The 19,838-nt window shown below is 40.9% G+C and overlaps 1 protein-coding gene across 4 annotated transcripts in view; it reads right to left on the reverse strand.

Moving 5' to 3' along the window:
- The window catches only part of agbl4 (AGBL carboxypeptidase 4), a 736,228-nt gene that overhangs the window by 352,157 nt on the left and 364,233 nt on the right, over positions 1-19,838 (reverse strand). For all 4 annotated transcript variants that reach the window (XM_048538942.2, XM_048538940.2, XM_048538939.2 and 1 more), the window contains one exon: positions 3,847-3,886. In XM_048538942.2, coding sequence (XP_048394899.1) covers positions 3,847-3,886 — 40 coding nt within the window. The remainder of the gene's footprint in view (positions 1-3,846; positions 3,887-19,838) is intronic.

Consider the following 19,838-nt stretch of genomic DNA (forward strand, 5'->3'; position numbering starts at 1 on the left):
CAGGGAGCACCAGCAACTTTCACCGTAATGTTTGAGCAGACAATTTGTGCTCAGGGACACGCAGCCAGCTCATGGACATGGACCAAGCTGCATCTCCAGGCGATTAATTTGCTCTCTTCACACTTTGAGCCCATCTGCATACTCACATTATCCCTGTCTTGCATTGCCTTGCCTTTTTGCAACTCAGCCTTCAGAGTGTGATACCAAGCTCATGATACTTCTGTCAAGCTTTGCCACTTTGTGCAGTTATGAATCCTGGAAACTTGCCAAAGTTGTCAGCAGCCCCAAGTCAAGGGAAACAGCGTACAGTCAGGATATCCAACCACAATAAAGCAAGGACAGCCTTTGATAACAGTCCAGGGGCTTGCATAAAATCAGCCAGGCATTCAGGATCCATCTGTAAAGCCATGAGGATTTAAATGCAAGACAACCCACCATCCATCATAAATCTTTCAGTCCCATCATGGACTGATTGCTTCCTGGAATGAGAGAAAGGCAAGTATTTAAGGAGATTAATGGTGATGGGGAGGTGGGGGAGCACAGTTGTTACTCCTGTCACGGGCGGTTGGAGTCCCCTTTAAAACTGTGTGATTTTAGTATTCCGTATTCCATAATTTCTATGCAGCACGAGACTTCATTTAACTGCGTTAGAGCTGTAACTAGCCCATCACAAGTACAGACAAAGGACTTAAGTAGTGTGGCACCTTTTTGTATGTGCAGTGTTTTCAAAAATAAGGTTTTATTCTTTGAAGGAATGAAAACTAACCTTCAAATGGAAGTGGCCAAGGGGACAACAGTCATTCAATGTTATGAATAGCTGTCCCATGGTCATGACCAAAAGAGTCAGACAATTGATTGGCCCAGTGTAAGTTAACTGCCTCTAGAAATAGAGTGTATTAATAAGTGCTCAGGAGCAAAGGGTAGTCTTCATCAAGCAGTCCCTGTAGGTAGTGGTCCTCATTGGGCAATCCTCATCAGGAAGACCTCAGAAACCTGTCTTTTCCAGATGGAAGATGGACCAGAAGATAAGGAACACACAGGGAGGAATTCCATAACATCTCGGCTAGAGAGAAGGACGCTGCCTTCACAACTTTAATGAGATGAACACATACTATGCTAACAAACTGTTTATCCTCTGATATTAGTCAACCATCGTCAAGTGTCATTGTTTTATATGTTCCTTTGTCTAATTAAAGTATGGAGCTGGATGATCACAGCAGGCCAAGCAGCATCTTAGGAGCTTGGCCTGCTGTGTTCATCCAGCTCCACACTTTGTTATCTCAGATTCTCCAGCATCTGCCGTTCCCATTATCTCTGATACAATGTATCACATCTAAACTGCTGCTTCTGAACAAGATCCTAGACTGGTGTGGCAGTCTGCCAGCCTGCTGTGGCTATCTCCTGACAAGGTGTGGTGGTATCTTTGCCCAGCATGGCAGACTCCTGGCCCAGCCCAACAGTCCTTTGGCGACCATAAGAGAAAACGTGAACAGGAATCAAAGCAGACTGAAAGCACAATGGAGAGAGTAATGAAAAGGAAGGGGAAAGAAAGGGAAAGAGAACTGGTAATTCCAAAGCTTGAAGCGAAAAATAACAAAAAGAAAATGAAAGCTAAACGGATTTTTAAAAAGCTTTTACTCCAATTATAGAGATCAGCCATGACCTAATCATTTAAAAGCCTAGAATAAAGATGAGCTAGTGGCTCAGAGAATGCTTCTGATTCCAAAAAGCAGCAGTCAAGTAAGCCTTCGGGATAAGTGGAGCATCATGAGTTGGCATCGAGTTTATAGGGTGCTAGGAGGGTGGGTGGCGAGGCATAGAATGGCAAGGAGGGTATGAAAGGCCATGGTGGATGGTGCATGAGGGGTGAGGCATTTAAAGGTTGAGGGTTCTTGGGTCTCAAAGTCCATGTTCTAACTGGAACATCAAGGTGGCTAGCCAGTCCATTTCAGGCCAGCATGCTTTAAAAGTGCAGTGTTTGCAGGGGTGGTGGTCCCAACTACAGTATGCGCACAAACCCTGCTGCTTCCTGCCACCCTATCTAAAAATCAAAATCATGTGGACTAGGGCAGTTTTCCCTGAATGAGTTTCAGGGTCACAACATTTCCAGATTCTGTGCACCAGACTCCAGAGCAAACTTTTGAGACTGAATGATTGTTACCCTAAAGTTAACTGAAGTCTTGTGACCAGAGTTCTCTTCAAACAATCCCAAGCTCTAAAATTCAATGTCCAAATTATTTAAATTGTCCGTACAGACTCATTCAGAAGCCTCCTACTCAAAATAGATGAATGCAGATATTGCTGCTATTTACAGATGTTGCTGATGGTTCCCAGACCTTCTCAGGAAGTGCACTGAAATCTGTTGCTGCCATCTATCTCAGATCCCCCAAGATGGTTTGTGGTATCTCCACACAGATGTAACATTCATTCAACATTTTTACTAGAATAGGTGTCCAATGGCCAGTTTACTTGTTTTCTCCACCGTTGCTACTGCCATTTTAAACAACTGCAGATTAAATACTTGTTCCTATAACATGCCACCAACATGGCTCCAAATATTTCCCTCTTTAACCACTTGATTTATGCCATAGTTTGCACCTCAATGTCACAGCAGGTGGAACTCCCGCCTCACCATATTTCCAATGATGCAACAACCTAACTGCGGTGCATGGATATCTGATTATACAGATGTTCAACCTTACACAATATTGTGTAGCCTCACTCTACAAAACAACTTCTTACATAACAAAACATAATCTGTAATATTTCTTGCAATATCTTACAATTGAAAGTTTCAGGAAAAATAACTGTCAGCTAAAGAAAAATAAGAAAACATTTGCTGCTTTGCTGTAGATGTTAACTGGTATCCTTAGTTCCATTAATACCTGCACATATACACATTTTTTATGACAAGTCGTGGGCAGCAAAAGAAGGGAAAAATTGCACAAATTCCAGCAAATTGACTGTGAATATGTTGTGAGAAATTAGTAAATTAATAGTGGTACAATTTTTAGAAGTACTACCTAAACTGAATCCAAAAAATTCAATATAGATATTCTACAAAATAACTCAAATTCAGCCAATTATGTCACCTCAATTTTGTTTTTAGTTCTAATATTGACATGTAATCTGTACTATAAACAAGAACTATGATTTAATGAATCCAAAAGCAATTAATTGGACAGAAAATAACAGCTAAAATTATTTAAATGTAGAAGTTAGCATATCAAGTTGGGAGAAAATAGTTTCAGGGTTTAAATTTCAAAACATTCAGCAAATATATTGACTTATCAGGTAAAAATGGAAAGAAATGTGGATGCAGTAAATCAGGAACAAAAACAAATTGCTAGAAAGCCCCAGCAGGTCTGGCAGCATCTATTCTGAGGAAGAGTCACCGGACCTGAAACATTAACTCTGTTTTTTCCTTCACGGATGCTGCCAGACCTGCTGGGCTTTTCCAGCAACTATGATTTATTAGATATTTGCTCAATGGAAATTTATCAGATTACTGGGAATGTCTTTTATCATATTAATAAAACATAGTGTTAAAACATGGAGTTTTATAACAAATTGCCTGTGGTTTGTCCAGAGTGTGAAGTAAAGAAAAAAACTCATTCCCCTCCAGGCATAACATCAGACAGAATAAAATCAACCCAACAATGCTGGGACTAAAGGTCCAGATGGGCAGCTCCAAAGACATATAACTGCTAAGTTACTTACAATATAACTGTCACCTGCTGCAATGTAAAGTTTGTCAGGGGAACAGTTTATTTCACTTAGTGTCAGGGAAAGTCCCACATTTAGACAGCATTTGTATAAAGCAGAAGAACCAGTTTTTCTACTCACCAGGGTTTGTTATAGTCAAGAGGTCAAGACGCCGTTGTTGCTAAAAGACAAATAAACAGTTCATTAGCACAATTTTACCAGACAGTGTGTATTTTTCTTGATAGTTAAATCTTTAATGCACTGTCTACATTGCAATACATGGATAGTGTTTCTTAAAGTAAAATATGGGCTAGCTAACAGACAGGAAGTACTGTACTTAAAGTTCCCCTGTTAGATGGACAGTTGCTGACAGACCACATTACTGCTTTTGTGGAAGGTCCAGCAGTATTAAGTGCAGCTCAAAAACTTAAATAGCTAACATAGGATTTTCTTCAGGATCCAGAACCTGGGGGTGGAAATCCCACTTCAGGGAGATGCTATACAATGAGAGATCAGGTGCTATACTTCAGGTAGCACCAATGCAAGCAGTGGCAGCAGCTGCTTGCAATGAATCATCCAACGGCATAGGATTGTTGACAGATTCAAGCCACAGGTGCAGGTTAGTAAGGGTTGGCTTGGAGCCACAAGGTGGAGGATGTGTGAGGAAGAGAGAGGGAATCAACAGCAAAGACAGTGGTTACCTGTCAGTAAGCCCCACTTCCTAATGCCTGATTCCTTGATCAGTTACTGAATGCCTTTGAATGTAGGATGCCTCCTGGGAACCTATAAGCAAATCCAAAAGAGATTGTTTCCATGTTCCCATACTGAGGTTCACTGCCTAGTCTTTTTGTATTTTCTAATCAACCCGTTCACAGATGTTATTACACAACTTTGGAGTAAGTGGGTCTTGAACACAGACCTCTTAGCTCAAAGGTAGGGACACTGTCACTGTGCCATAACAGTCTATGGGATAAGGCTCATAAGTAGGCAATAATTGCTCACCTAAGGGCTTCAGTAAGTGGTGTGGCAAAAAGGTCATCACTGACTCTTCTACCTGGCCTTAATCTGTCAGAAATCACACGACACCAGGTTACAGTCCAACTGACTGTGGTTTCTGACCTTGTCTACCCCAATCCAGCAATGGCACCTCCACATCATGGCCTTAATCAAGGCAGAGACAGGAAGGTAGTGAGTTCAACACCCAGCAGCCTCTCATCCTAATCATTGCTCCTGCCTTCAAATTTGCGGCATTCAAAGTCACTTAGAAAAAGCTGTCTAACCAAAGATCAACCTGTTTAAAAGGAGGTCCAACTAATTCTCTTACATACTGGAGAAGAAAATGGCAGGCTAGATTTCATGCAGCCAACTATGGTGGGAAACATGGCAGACAGGCTCACTTAATCAGGGAAAAGCCCAGCATCAGTTTCCAGGCAGCAAAAAAATACATACTCAAGTAAATCAAGGGGAGATCAGGCTGACGCAGTGCTCCCAGCCACCTGAAGCAGCATGTCAATCAGTCTTATTCATGGCTCAACCAACACCTATTATCCCTGAAACAAAAACAGAAGTTGCTGGAAAGTCTCAGCAGATCTGGCAGCATCTGTGCTGGGAAATCAGAGTTAACATTTCAGATTCAAAGTCTCTTCTTCATAACGGAGGATAATTATGCCTGAGTATATTACAATTTATTGAAGTTCATGGGAAGAAACAGAAGTAACATAGCTTTCCCATGCCCTCAAAGGGTTGCTCAGCAAATGCTGCCAGATTTACTGGTTTACCAGCTTCCATTGGTGGTGTGGGAGTCTCTCATTATCGGGGACTCTGTGACCAACTACATCCCTTCATCCTTGGCTGCAATCCTGTCCTTTCTTTGATAATCCCCATGTCACAAACACCATCACATCTGATGGCTCTGGGCCTCTGATACTTAAAAATATTAGCACCTGTCATAACATAATAACATAACAAAATAACTAACTCCAATATTTGTTCTCCTAATCATACGATGAGCCTGTATTAGCAATGGATGTACAAATTTCATGATTTGATCGATCCAGACATCCAACTCTATTTCATAAGTATTCAATATTACATCAAAAAGTATTTTTACTATAGACAACAGGATCTGATTTCCAACATAAACTTAAACATCACTTTTCTGATAGCTAGGTTGAAAGAATGGGAAGGAAACATGACACATATTCAATATTGACCATTGCCAAGTCAGCAGCAAAAACATCATGTCTGCTCGAGGCAATTATGGATTGCTGATCAAAAATAGCTTAAAGTGTAGCACAGCTGGAAATGTTATTGTCATTGTTTATGGCTGTTTCTACATAATGGAACTCTCATAACAATTCTGTGAAAAAATCAGAGCTTCCAACAATTCAGGTACCTGGGTTTTAAAATGGAGGAGTTTTTTTGCATAGCACATCATGTTGCAAAGATATTTCACCTGCCTGAAATATAAAAGATTGCTATCCATGAATCAGCAGACAAAGATTACACTTTGATAGCAGGGCTGTATATTAAAAACATTAATAGTGCAACAGTTGTCAAGCAAAAATGTAATTTCCAGCTGTGGTCATGTGTGAAAATAGCTGAATTGAAAGTACAACAAGGAAGTAAAATTGCTGCCAACCATTAAACTTTTATCTGCCTAGGTAAAAAGATTGTTAGTATTTTGGCTGCCTGACTGCTTCAAAGAAATAAATGGAGATCACAGTGAAAGCATTCATGTAACCAAAAAGCCTTCTGGAGTTCTGCAAACTAATTATTCATCCTGGTTATTCCATATACACAGATTGTATTGTGTCTGTACTCATTGCAAGATCTATGTAGCGTCATGACTTAACTGGAAGAGTGCCCCAATAATCATGCCTCATTGTTCCACAAGCTCATCACATAATGTATAAATGTACAAAATCCCGATGAGACTACTAAAATGACCAAATTATCTATCTACCTGCTAATCAGAGCAAAAAGCAATCCACTCCAGGTTTCCTCTGTAATGGTTCAAAAATCCCCTTTTTATTTTTTCACACTTAATTTTAACAACTGGAATGAAATGAAAGGATTTTGAATTTATGCAACCTAAATTATAATCTTACATAACTTAAGATGCACACTTATTTGATGATGATTAAAACTGACAAATGGTTTAAACAGATGAAAAATGAATATACACTGAATCAATAAAATTGTGGAGGTTAAAACTCCAGACCACCAGGTGGAAAGTTATGTTTCTCACAGACTTTTTCCGTTTCGCAATTATGACACACTATAATCAGTGGAGTGACTGTCATTCTTAAATTCAATGGTTTATCAGGTGCACTTAGATCTTTTCTTCTTGTGAGCTTTATTGTTTTTTCTGTGTCTTCCCCACATGGAGAGAGAAAGGGAGAGATGGATATTTCTGTCTGCAAGCTTTGGATGAATTCTTCACTCTGCTTCTCTTGGCACTTACACTTTTTAAACAGTCTGTAGATCACACAATCAGGGGGCTGTTGTGAGGCAAAATTTCCTTAACTTACAAGTTCGAAAGTAGGCAATGCTTAATTTTCAGGTTGCAAATCCTGGTATTCTGGCCTCTTATTCTTCTGCCCTTAAAAAGATGAACTGCTGTTTTTAAATGCAATATATTACCTGGAAGACATTACACACATACAATATAACATGAAAACAAATCACTTGCATTCTCACACATTCATTTGTTAAAAAGATTTCAACATTTTCTTGCTATTTATTTCTCAAATTCTTAAACTATTTCCTTACAATCATACCCTAGATAATGCATCAACTTTTACATTAGTTTTTCCATCAATATGAACATTCTTTACATTGAATGATTGAATCAATAAGCTCCATTGAAACAATCCTGTATTTTGACTCTAAAATTACTGTATAAAGCTGGCAGGTTATGGTGTTTCAATACAACCAAGACAAACAGACTTCAACATGTTGAAGAGCCAATGAAATTTGAAAGTGTCATTTTCCAATGCAGAGTTTTTCTTCTGATACTGGTTGAATTTCTAAGAAAAATATCCCACTGGATTCTCTATTCCCAATTCAGCATCTTGCAATAAGTCTGGACTTCCCGCCAAATCATTAGCATCAAATGACATTTTAAAAGGTTTTATAAAGTCAGGAATGGCCAACACTTTTTTTAGGATTACCTTCAACATCCTAAAGGCTGCTTGGCACTCTGCTGACCACACTATCTTTGACTGCTTCAATAACAAATCTATAAAAGGTATAGCTATTGCGCTGACATTAACCACTAATTTCCAAAACAAAAATCCACACATTCCTAGAAATTGCATTGATTTCCTACTGAGGCTTAGAAACAGGGAATTCTCTAAGAAACTTCACTTTCAGTGTTCTTAGCAAACACATGCCCTATGATATGTCCCAGATTTTTGCAAATTCATTTGGCGAAATATATTACCAAGCCAACTAATTGCAGTTGCTTCAACAAATCTTCTAGTTACTTTACATGTTTTACTCAGACATTACTTTATAATACATCATTTAAATAAATTACAGAGTTTGGCAGTTTAGCTGTAACTTGATTTTTAAGTCTTTGGAATACAGCTGGGGCATTTTTCAACCCAAATAGCTATCACACATTGGCATAGAGTAATACAGCTTGGAAGCAGGCCATTCAGCCCACACTGTCCATGCTGACCATGGTGCCCATTTAGCTACTTCCAATTGCCTGCATTTGGTCCATATCCCTCTAAACCCTTCTCATCCATATACCGATCCAAATGTTTTTTTAAACGTTGCTAATTATAACAGCCTTAACCACTTTCTCCGGCAGCCCATTTCATTGCTATTAATATAATACATTTAGTTGAACACAGGTTTATAACTCCTAAGCTTTTGATGTTAACAGTTCTTGACAGTATCCCTTTGGTGGATCAACCTTGGAAAGAAATGAAGGAATGCCAACCCTAACAACACAATCTTCTAACTGAGGAATTGGGTATCAATCTGTTTTCAATACTCCATTTAACTTTCTGTAATCTGGGCACAATATAGTTGGCACATCCAGTTTGAGAATTAACACCACCTGTAAACTCCAACTCCTTTGACAAGATTCAATCAAGTGAGTTTGTAGCATGTAAAGCATCTCCATTAGCACCTAAGCTTGTTTTTTTCAGGCTTAACTGATAAGGATGTTATTTCATTGGCACTGATTCCCCAAAATCCACAACGTGTCTGCCTATCATAGTAGTTCTAAGCTTTTGCCACAAATTTTCCTGAATTTCTGAAGTAACTTTGTTAGATCCTTTTTATTATCTCTCTAATACGGAAATTTGCCATCTATTGTCCCAGTGTTCAGTTTTGGTGAGTTACATGGTTGGACGTTATCTTTGTAAGCTGCATATTTCTCCTTCTACTTCATTCTTACAGTACCTGTCATCCTCCATTACTTTCACCACCTAACATACTTGCTCTCTCTTATCTTGCTCCCTACAACAACATGGAAGTTACACCATTCATGTGACATAACTGATTCTCTTTCCTGTAATCAGGAGTATCTATAAAATAAAGTAAAATTGCCATCGTCCTAGAGGACCATAGGGCTGCTCTCTCATTACACGCAGACAACTAATGGTGGTTTAACCTGACAGTCACCACACCTCAGGTGAAGGCAGAGTTTGAGAAGGTCAGTAATCTCAGCCAGTGCCAGAATTGAACCCATGTTGTCAGCGTCACTTGGTGTCAAACCAGTCGTCCAGCCACCTGAGTTAACTGATCCCCTACCTATGAGATATGTCACTTTACCAACTCTCTTCTACTATTTTGTATGGACTACTGAATTTCACTTTCAGGGATTCATCTTGTAAAGGCAATAACACTTGGCTTCAAACAGAAAAAAGTCTTATTGTATATGCGTATTGTTTCTTCTTTGCCTGTGAAGCTTTTAAATGCTCTTTGGCTACTTTGCAGGCTCGTGTGAGTCTGTCTAGAAACATGGTCATTGATGGTTCATCTTTTTGCCATAAAATCCTCAATTTTGATGAAACTTTCAATCTCATGACCATAGATGAATTTCAATAGAATAATTAGAGTCATCTGGGTAAATCTGGTAACAAATTGTATGAAATCTATTCTTTGTCCCAATCTTGTGGTCACTTGAATAAAGGGCCTTAATCCTTGCTTTGAGAATCTGATGGTAACTCTCAAAAACTCCTTATGTTTGAAGATTATAGGCAATAGACTGCCACTGTGTTATACCCAAATTGCTACCTTATGTCTTGATAAAAAATTGAACATAAAGTTAGAACTTTGATCAGATTGTGTTACAATTTGTAGCCCATGCTGTGTAAACAACTCAGTTAATTTTCCCACCACTACCTTAGCTGTAATTGTGTTTAAAGGAATATCTTCTGGAAATCTGGCTGTCATGTCCATTACAATATATTTTTGGCCTGCTTCATTTTCTCCACAATCTACTAACACTTAGCTGTATTGCATGTCAAACACTGTTATGGATATTAAAGGTGTAAGTTTGACTACATATTGATGTTTTTCCAACCACATGATTATATGGCATGTTTTACAGAACTGTGTCATGTCCTTATTAAGTCTTGGCCAAGCAGAATGTCTTTTTATTGATGTTTGAATTTTCCAAATTCTGACATATCTTGCCAAAGTAACTTTCTGCACTACTCCCAATACCTCTTGACAATATGTGAGGAGTACCACTATCTGTTGAACAAATGTATATCCGTCATCTGCAGATCTTCCAGGATGTCTTCATTATTAGACCTTGTATTTAACAATCCAGAACTCCATCAGCCTTAACTTCAGTTTGAGCTACTGTATTAACTTACTTAACTCTGGAAATGTTTTCCTACCCTCAATTCACGAAGACATGTTAAATCACTCGCTGTAATCATCTCCATCCTTAAATAAAGTTTTGGTTAGTCTAACCTCTGCTTGGGGTATTACTTTAAATGAGTTGTGCTGAACATTTGCCTTTTGATTTGCCTTAGACCAACATGCATTCTGACAAAAACAATGTGAATTTTTAAAGAATCTTTAACATAATAAAATATCTAAATGCACTTGATAGGAATATACTGCCATTAGGATAAAGAACCAGCATCTCGGTGCAAGAGTTAGGTTTTAAAGAGTGTCTTAAAGAAGGAAAGAAAGTTAGAGATATGGAAAGACATAGTGAGAGAATTCCAGTACTTAGGACTACGACAGATGTAGACATGACCACCAATGATGGAGCAATTAACACTGGTAGCTAAGAACAGACAGAATTGGAGGAACTTAGAGAAGGATTGTAAGGCAAAAGGTGATGACAAAGACAACGAGAACAAAGGAAGGATTGAAAACCAAGATGATTTTTTAAACTGAGACAGGTATCAGGAAGGTGGTGACTTCAATGGAACCAAGGACTCCTATTTGTAGTAGGCCCAGTGTGGGGATTACAGGCATCATTAAGGTGGCAAGGACTCCTGGTCGAGGTAGTCCCAGAGCGGGGTTCCTGGTTGTTGGAATGGTGGGAATGGCAGCTTCTGGCTGTGCGAGACCTGGAACCAGGTCTCCTGGTTATCTGCAAGGCAGTGGCAGCAGCAGTGCCAGGGATTCCTGGTTGCAGGGTAAGTGTAGGTCCTGCATCAGTGGCCTGTTGCCAATATGGGCCCAGCAACAAAGAGATGGTGTTTGAAGAGTGGTGACTCCAATGTTGGACGGTCCGGCACAGGCAGCAGAGAGGTGGTGTCTTTGGTCATCTGGCTCAGACTCAGGACCCATGGTAGAGATGGCGGGACAAAGGTAGACTCTCTTTCAGCTTTATCTTTTTATTCTTAAAATATTCAAAATGGCACCAAATTGTGGCAACAGTTGAAGCTTTTCACTGTATTTTACTCTGTTGTTAATTGTAGTGTACAAGTGACAATATATCGTTCTTCATTCATTTATCGTCATTCATTCAACAACTTGCAACAGACTCCTCTTATTTCCAATGCGAAGGCCCACTATATGCTCCCAGGGCACTTTAGTGGCCACTGGTGGGCCATCCCAGGTTCAAGAACTCTAGAGACAAATATCTCACTGACCAGCAGATATCATTGTGGGTGGGATTTTGTAGAGTCTGGTGGTTGTAGCAAAGGAGGGTTTCCAGCAAGAACATGAGGTGGTACTCAATGAGCTCTCCATTCCTGGTACCGGGTTACTCAAGCAGGCATTGGGCATCTTTGAACGAGGACAGCGCCAATCCCAGGGAAACCATAAGTAAATTTCTGTAAACTGCTTGTCGTACACACTGCACAACAACAAGTCCATCTACAGCTGAGTTGATACCACTGGTGGCAGGATGAGGACCTTAAATGGCGATCAATTGGCCACTCAAAACCCTCAAATTTGCAGCTAGTTGAGATGTCTAGCCACGGGTCTTCCTACCCCAGACCTAATTTTGATAAGGAAGACATCCTTAGAAGGTGGTGGGTACTCAAACACCACATTCTTACCATAATAAGTGTCCTCCCTGCCTCCAAAAATGCCACAGGAGAAGGCTTAAAATTCCACCCATCTTGTTTGCTGCTCACATAGATCTGTCAATATGTGTTTCAAGCTGCACTAGAACATGGAATGCTGAGAGATCACCACAAAGAGTTTGTATGTTAGAATGATAATGCTAAATAGAATCACAGAAATTAATGGCACAGAAAAACTATTTACTAAGTTTAATCCTACTTTTCATTTCATGTCCTGTAGCCATGTAGGTTAAGGCAATTCAAGTGAACATCTAAATACTTCTTCAGGTTTCTATCTCTGCCATCCTTTCACGTAATGCATTCTAGATCCTTATCATTGTCTTGGTGAAAGAAAATTCACTATATAGAAAACATAGGAACATAGATGATAGCAGAAGGAGCAATCCATTTGGCCTCTCCAACATGCTATGCTACACAATATGATCATGGCTGACCATCAAGCTCAATACCCTGATCTTGCCCTGCCCCTCCGCTGAGGAGCTGAATAACAGGCACCACCCATTATGCATCTGTTGGCACTATTATATTTGATTTATTCCTGGAATGAGAGGCCAGTTTTACAAGAGATGAAAGTGGTGGCACAACTATTACTGTTGGTGCAAATATGGAGGTTTCTAACTGTTGAAGCAAGTGAGTACGCAATACAGAGCGTCTGCAGGGTTAGTGGTGTTGCAGTGAAGGTGGATCAGGGTGAGTGGAGAAGGTGTTGCATACATTAGCTTGGTGGAGGGTGGGAACCAATGCAAAGACAAATGGGCTGAAAGGGAACTAGAGAATAGGGCCAGTAAGACTCAGAGGAAGAGCAGGCAGGGTGTGGTCGCTGATCAAAGCAGATCTGTTGGACTGAAGTGCATCTGTTTCATAGAACATAGAACAATACAGAGCAGAACAGGCCCTTCAGCCCTTGATGTTGCGCCGACCTTTGAACTAATCTAAGCCCCTCCCCCCACCCTATCCCATCATTATCCATATGCTTATCCAAGGACTGCTCAAACGCCCCTAATACAGCTGAGTTAACTACATTGGCAGGCAGGGCGTTCCACACCCTTACCACTCTCTGAGTAAAGAACCTGCCACTGACATCTGTCTTAAATCTATCACCCCTCAATTTGTAGCTATTTCCCCTTGTACAAGCTGAAGTCATCATCCTTGGAAAAAGACTCTCACTGTCCAGCCTATCTAATCCTTTGATCATCTTGTATGTCTCTATTAAATCCCCTCTTAGCCTCCTTCTCTCCAATTAGAACAGACCCAAGTCCCTCAGCCTTTCTTCATAGGGCCTGCACTCCAGACCAGGCAATATCCTGGTAAATCTCCTCTGCACCTTTTCCAATGCTTCCACATCCTTCCTGTAATGGGGCAACCAGAACTGCAAGCAATATTCCAAATGAGGCTGCACTAGTGTTTTGTACAGTTGCAGCATGACATCACGGCTCCGGAATTCAATCCCTCTATCAATAAAACCTAAAACACTGAAAGCCTTCTTAACAGCACTATGAACCTGGGTGGCAACTTTCAGGAATCTATGTATATGGACACCAAGATCCCTCTGCACATCTACACTACCAAGAATCTTTCCATTGACCAGGTATTTTGCCTTCCTATTATTCCTCCCAAAGTGAATCACCTTACATATATCCGTATTAAACTCCATTTGACACCTTTCGGCCCAATTCTGCAGTTTATCCAAGTCTCCCTGCAATCTGCAACATTCTTCCACACTGTCCACCACTCCACCGACTTTAGTGTCATCTACAAACTTACTAACCCATCCACCAATGCCTGGGTCCAAGTCATTTATAAAAATGACAAACAGCAGTGGTCCCAAAACAGTTCCTTGAGGCACACCACTAGTAACCGGGCTCCAGGCTGAATATTTTCCATCAACCACCACTCGTTGCCTTCTTACAGAAAGCTAGTTTCTAATCTAAACTGCTAAATCTCCCTCAATCCCGTGCCTCTGTATTTTCTCCAATAGCCTACCATGTGGAACCTTATCAAAGGCTTTACTGAAGTCCATGTACACCACATGAACTGCCCTACCCTCATCCACATGCTTGGTCACCTTCTCAAAAAACTCAATGAGGTTTGTGAGACACGACCTGCCCTTGAACAATCCATGCTGACTATCTCCAATCAAATTGTTGCTTGCTAGATTATTATAAATCCTATCTCTTATAATCCTTTCCAAATTTTTTCCTAAACAGACGTAAGGCTCACAGGTGTGTAATTACCTGGGTCATCCCTACTGCCCTCCTTGAACAAGGGCACAACATTTGCAATCCTCCAGTCCTCTGGTACTAAACCTGTAGACAATGAGGACTCAAAAATCAAGGCCAAAGGCTCCGCCATCTCCTCCCTAGCTTCCCAGACAATCCTCGGAAAAATCCTATCTGGCCCAGGGGATTTATCTACCTTCACACCTTCTAGAATTGATAACACCTCCTCCTTACTAACCTTAATCCTTTCAATTCTAGTAGCCCGTAACTCAGTCATCTGAGAGAGGCAAGGGAGGAAATTGCTGGGACCTTGAGGGAAATCTTTGTATCCTCACTGGCTACAGGATAGGTCATTCAATGCAAGAAATGTAACAGGTAAGGCAGATGAACTTAGAGCTTGGACTAGTACTTGGAACTATGATGCTGTTCCAATTACAGAGACTTGGTTAAGGGAGGGACAGGATTGGCAGCTTACCTTCCGAGATACAGATATCTCAGGCAGGATAGAGGGGGATATAAAAGGCGTGGGGGAGTTGCACTACTTGTTGAGTAGAATATCACAGCTGTACTGTGGGAGGACACCTTGGATGGTTCATACACCGTGGCAATATGGGTACAGCTGAGGAACAAGAAGGATGCAATCACAATGTTTGGGGTTTACTATAGACCTCCCAACAGCCAGCGGAAGATAGAAGAACAGATATGCAGGCAGATTTTGGCAAGAGGTAAAAGTAACTGGGCTGTTGTCATGGGTGATTTTAATTTCCCATATATTGACTGGGGCTCACTTAGTGCTTGGAACTTGGATGGGGTAAGGTTTGTAAGGGGCATTCAGGAGGGTCTCTTGAAATATTATGTAGATAGACCAACTAGGGGCTGTACTGGCCCTAGTATTGGGGAATGAGCCTGGCCAAGTGGTCAATATCTCAGTAGGGGAGTAGCTCAGAAACAGTGATCACAATTCAGTGAACTTTGAGGTACTGATGGATAAAGATCAGTGTAGTTGTCAGGTGAAGGTTCGAAACTAGGGGAAGGCTAATTACAACAATATTAGGCAGGATCTGAAGAATGTAGATTGGAGGCAGATATTTGAGGGCAAATCAACATCTGGTATGTAGGAGTCTTTCAGGTCTAAATTGCTTGGAACTTAGGACTGGCACATTCCTTTAAAGATGAAGGAGAAGTATGGCAAGTCTAGAGAACCTTGGATAATGAGAGACATCATGAGCCTAATCAAAAAGAACAAGGAAGCATTTATCAAGACTAGGAGGCTGGGAAACATGAAGCATGGGTGGAATACAAGGAAAGTCAAAAGAAACTTAAGCAAGCAGTCGGGAAGGCTAAAAGGAGTCATAAAAAGTCATTGGCCAACAGGATTAAGGAAAGTCCCGAAGTTTTTTATACATATGTAAAGAGTAAGAGCGTAGCCAGCCAGAGGGTTGGCCAATTCAATGACAGGGAAGGGAATTTATGTGCAGAGCCAGAGAAAATGGGCAAGATATTAAATGAGCACCATGCGTCAGTATTCACCATAGAGAAGGACTCGGTGGATGATGAGTCTAGGGAAGGGTGTGTCGATAGTTTGGGTCATGTGGAGATCAAAGTGGCGGAGGTATGGGGGTCTTGAAAAAGATGAAGGTATACAAATCCCCAGAGCCTGATGGGATTTACCCTAGAATACTGAGAGAGGCAAGGGAGGAAATTGCTGGGGCCTTGAGGGAAATCTTTGTATCCTCACTGGCTACAGGATAGATCCCAGAGGATTGGACAATAGCCAAAGTTGTTCCTTTGTTTAAGAAAGGTGGCAAGAATAATCCAGCTAATTACAGGCCAGTGAGCCTTACGTTATTAGGGAAATTATTGGAGAGGATTCTTCGAGACAGGATTTACTCGCAACTGGAGGTCAATGGGCACATTAGCGAGAGGCGACATCGTTTTGTGAAGAGGAGGTTGTGTCTCATTCACTTGGTTGAGGTTTTGAGGAAATGACAATGAGGGTACGGCAGTGGATGTTGTCTACAGTAAGGCCTTTGATAAGGTCCCTCTTGGCAGGCTGATACAGATGGTAAAGTCACACGGGGTCAGAGGTGAGCATACAAGACGGATAAAAAGCTGGCTCAGTCATAGAAGACAGAAGGTAGCAGTGGAAGGGTGCATTTATGAATGGAGGGCTGTGACGAGTGACATTCCTCAGGGATCAGTGTTGGGACCTTTGCTCTTTGTAATATATATAAATGATTTGAAGGAGAATGTAACTGGTCTGATCAGTAAGTTTGCCGATGACAAAGGTTGGTGGAATTCCAGATAGCATGAGGGCTATCAAAGGTTACAGCAGGATATAGGTCGGTTGGTGACTTGGGCAGAGAGATGGCTGACGGAGTTTAATCCAGAAAAATGCATTTTGAAAGGTCTAATCTAGATGGAAAATATACAGTAAATAGCAGAACCCTTAAGAGTTCTGATAAGCAAAGGGATCTGGGTGTACAGTTACACAGGTCACTGAAAGTGGCAACGCAGGTAGAAAAAATAGTCAACAAGACATCTGGCATGCTTGCCTTCATCGGCTGGGGCATAGAGTTTAAAAATTGGCAGGTAATGTTGCAGCTTTTATAGAACCTTAGTTAGACCGCATTTGGAATATTGTGTTCAATTCTGGTTGCCACACTACCAGAAGGATGTGGTGGCTTTGGAGCGGGTGCAGAAAAGTTTTACCAGGATGTTGCCTGGTATGGTGGGCATTAGCTACGAGGAGAGGTTGGAGAAACTTGGGTTGTTTTCACTGGAACGATGGAGGTTGAGGGGGGACCTGATAGAGGTCTGCAAGATTATGAAGGGCAGGGGCAGATTGGATAGTCAGAAGCTTTTTCCCAGGTTGGAACAGTCAGTTACCAGGGGCCATGGGTTTAAGGTGTGAGGGGTAAGGTTTGAAGGGTAATGTAGGAGGCATATCTTCAACGTAGAGAGAGGTGGGTGCCTGGAACTCGCTGCTGGGGGACGCAGAGGAAGCAGACGCTATAGCAACTTTTAAAGGGCATCTTGACAAATATATGAATAGTATGGGAACGAAGGGACACGGTCCCCAGAAGGGTAGGTGTTTTTCGTTTTAGGGCCGCATGTCGGTGTAGGCTTGGCAGGCCAAAGGGCCTGTTCATGTACTATAATTTTCTTTGCTCTTTGTACATTAGTGAGGGCAGTAGAGCCTGAGCCTTGGTGGGAAGTAGATACAATAACAGAGCAAGAGTGAACATGAGTTATTGGAGAGAAGTGTTGGCATTTATGCCAGCAGAGTACAGAAGGTCATTGACCTGCTTCCTACTTTGCAGTGCATTCTTCAAGGCAGACAAGAGTGTTTTAACTCAGTCGGCAACTGTAGATCAGACTTGCCTGGTCTGGTGTGGTGACTTTACTGCTGGACATATGGGAAGAGGAAGTCCCACCTGTATACCATTTGGTGAGCAGAAGCTCCTAGTCCTTGCCTGAAAAGCATGTTGCCAATTTCTCATGTCCAGACAAATGTTTGGAATTATGCAGAGCACTTTCAGGCTGACAGTGCTTATCTGATGCACAACAGCCTTTTAAAAATGCGCTGGCACCAGGAATGCTGGCCAACTCCAGGATCTCTCGTGTGCGGCAAGTTGCTCTGGGAATGGCACATGGTAAAATGGGGTGAATTTCAGCTATGGTACTCACCATGTTGCTGAAACACCAAATAATGCAGCAAGTTTGAAAAAGTACGGCGAGAAAACGTATTCAACCTCGTGGCGAGAATCACTCCACCAAACGAAGTCAAAGCCAAAAACAGTCTCAGAATCAGCATACAGTCCTTAAATACGGGGGAAAAGGAAAGGGGCCATGTGAACTGTTCTTAAATCTGCCTGACAGTATGCTGCATTGTTAGAGATCAAAGGGAGGCTTGGGGGATTGTCTCACTGGGAAGAACATGGGAGGTTTTTATGCTTGGAAACATGGCTTCAACATATGCATTAACAGGGTAGAATGTGAGTCTCCAAAGTCCCAGAACTGTTCAGAATGTCAGGTTGCAAACATTTGTGCTTTGAACGTCCCTTTATTTACACAATTAAAGTGAGAAACATAGTTAAATAGCATGTCTACCTGGATACAAGTACAGGTGATTCACATTGTTTGGGAAGGATACAGGAGGTTAAGAGGTCATAGGTTTTCCTTGTCCATGTTTGAAGATCACAGAGAGTGTTCTCAGCCTGCCTGGATTTGGGAGAAGGGGTGCAGCTAGAAAAGGAAATGTTTGTTACTCAGGAACGGAACAGTAGCTTGTGCTCAGGAATAAAACAATAAAGTCATGCAGTGTTAAAGTGATATTGGAAGTCATCTAGCTTGGACTAGGAGGAGGGTCTCCAGAGAAAAGCAGTTCTATGAATAGGAGTTGCCATGCTGAGCGAAAATGTCACTTTGAATTGATTTGGGAAAACTGAATGCCAATATAAAGAATCGCATAAATTATGCCTGTGAAATGTGTTTTGTCAATTAAACAAGTAAGAAATGAGGTAATCTGTTCTATCCTTTAAAAGTATAAATAACGAAGAGATTGTTTGCAGTAACAAATGACAAAATACACTTTGAACTAAACATCTTAAAACATGGAATCTTGACATATTCTCTCAGCTATTAACACTAAAAATGATCAGTCTCTGTAGCGACACCAATACCAGAGTCAATATGAAAGCTAAACTTGATCTACCCAATTGATTCCAGACATACACAACCCTACAGCTTACTACAGCCTGTTTTCCATTTGTGGGTTAATGAATCTCACCCTTAATTCCAAATAGATTTTCCTGTAACTCTCATTACTGTTAGGAACTAGTTTCTTGCAATTGAAGCCTCACATTTGTCATTATATTACTATATTTGTATTTGTTACAAATTGAAATTCAGCATGGTCTTTGTTCCATGTAAACCTCCTTGATTTCTCATCTAATGTTTGAATGAAAATAATACATGGAGCACATTTCCATCTGGACCATGCGTTCTTAGATATCATCTAATTTGATTCTGTAGGAGTCCTACAGGACAAAATATCCACTGGTAACACAATCCGTGACCACTTTGCAACTAACTAATGTTCAAACAGTTATAAGGTATAGGTTCTTTGTGGTAATGTTATATGGTAAAAAAAACTTCTCTCAAGTACCTGGCACTTAAAAAAAACAAGACAATATTTCAAGTCATTAATTTATTATGGCACAGGAGGAGGATATTCAGCTGATTGAGTCTGTGCCAGTCACCTTGATATAAAAATCTAATCAGTTCCATTTCCCAGCTGTATTCCCACACAGCCCTTGCAAATTTGTGTCGCTCAAGAACCTGTCCAATTTCTTTTTGAAATTATTGATCACCTCTGTTTCCACCACAC

Source organism: Stegostoma tigrinum, chromosome 8 (genome assembly GCF_030684315.1).
Source record: "Stegostoma tigrinum isolate sSteTig4 chromosome 8, sSteTig4.hap1, whole genome shotgun sequence".
In the NCBI taxonomy this organism is placed as follows: domain Eukaryota; kingdom Metazoa; phylum Chordata; class Chondrichthyes; order Orectolobiformes; family Stegostomatidae; genus Stegostoma; species Stegostoma tigrinum.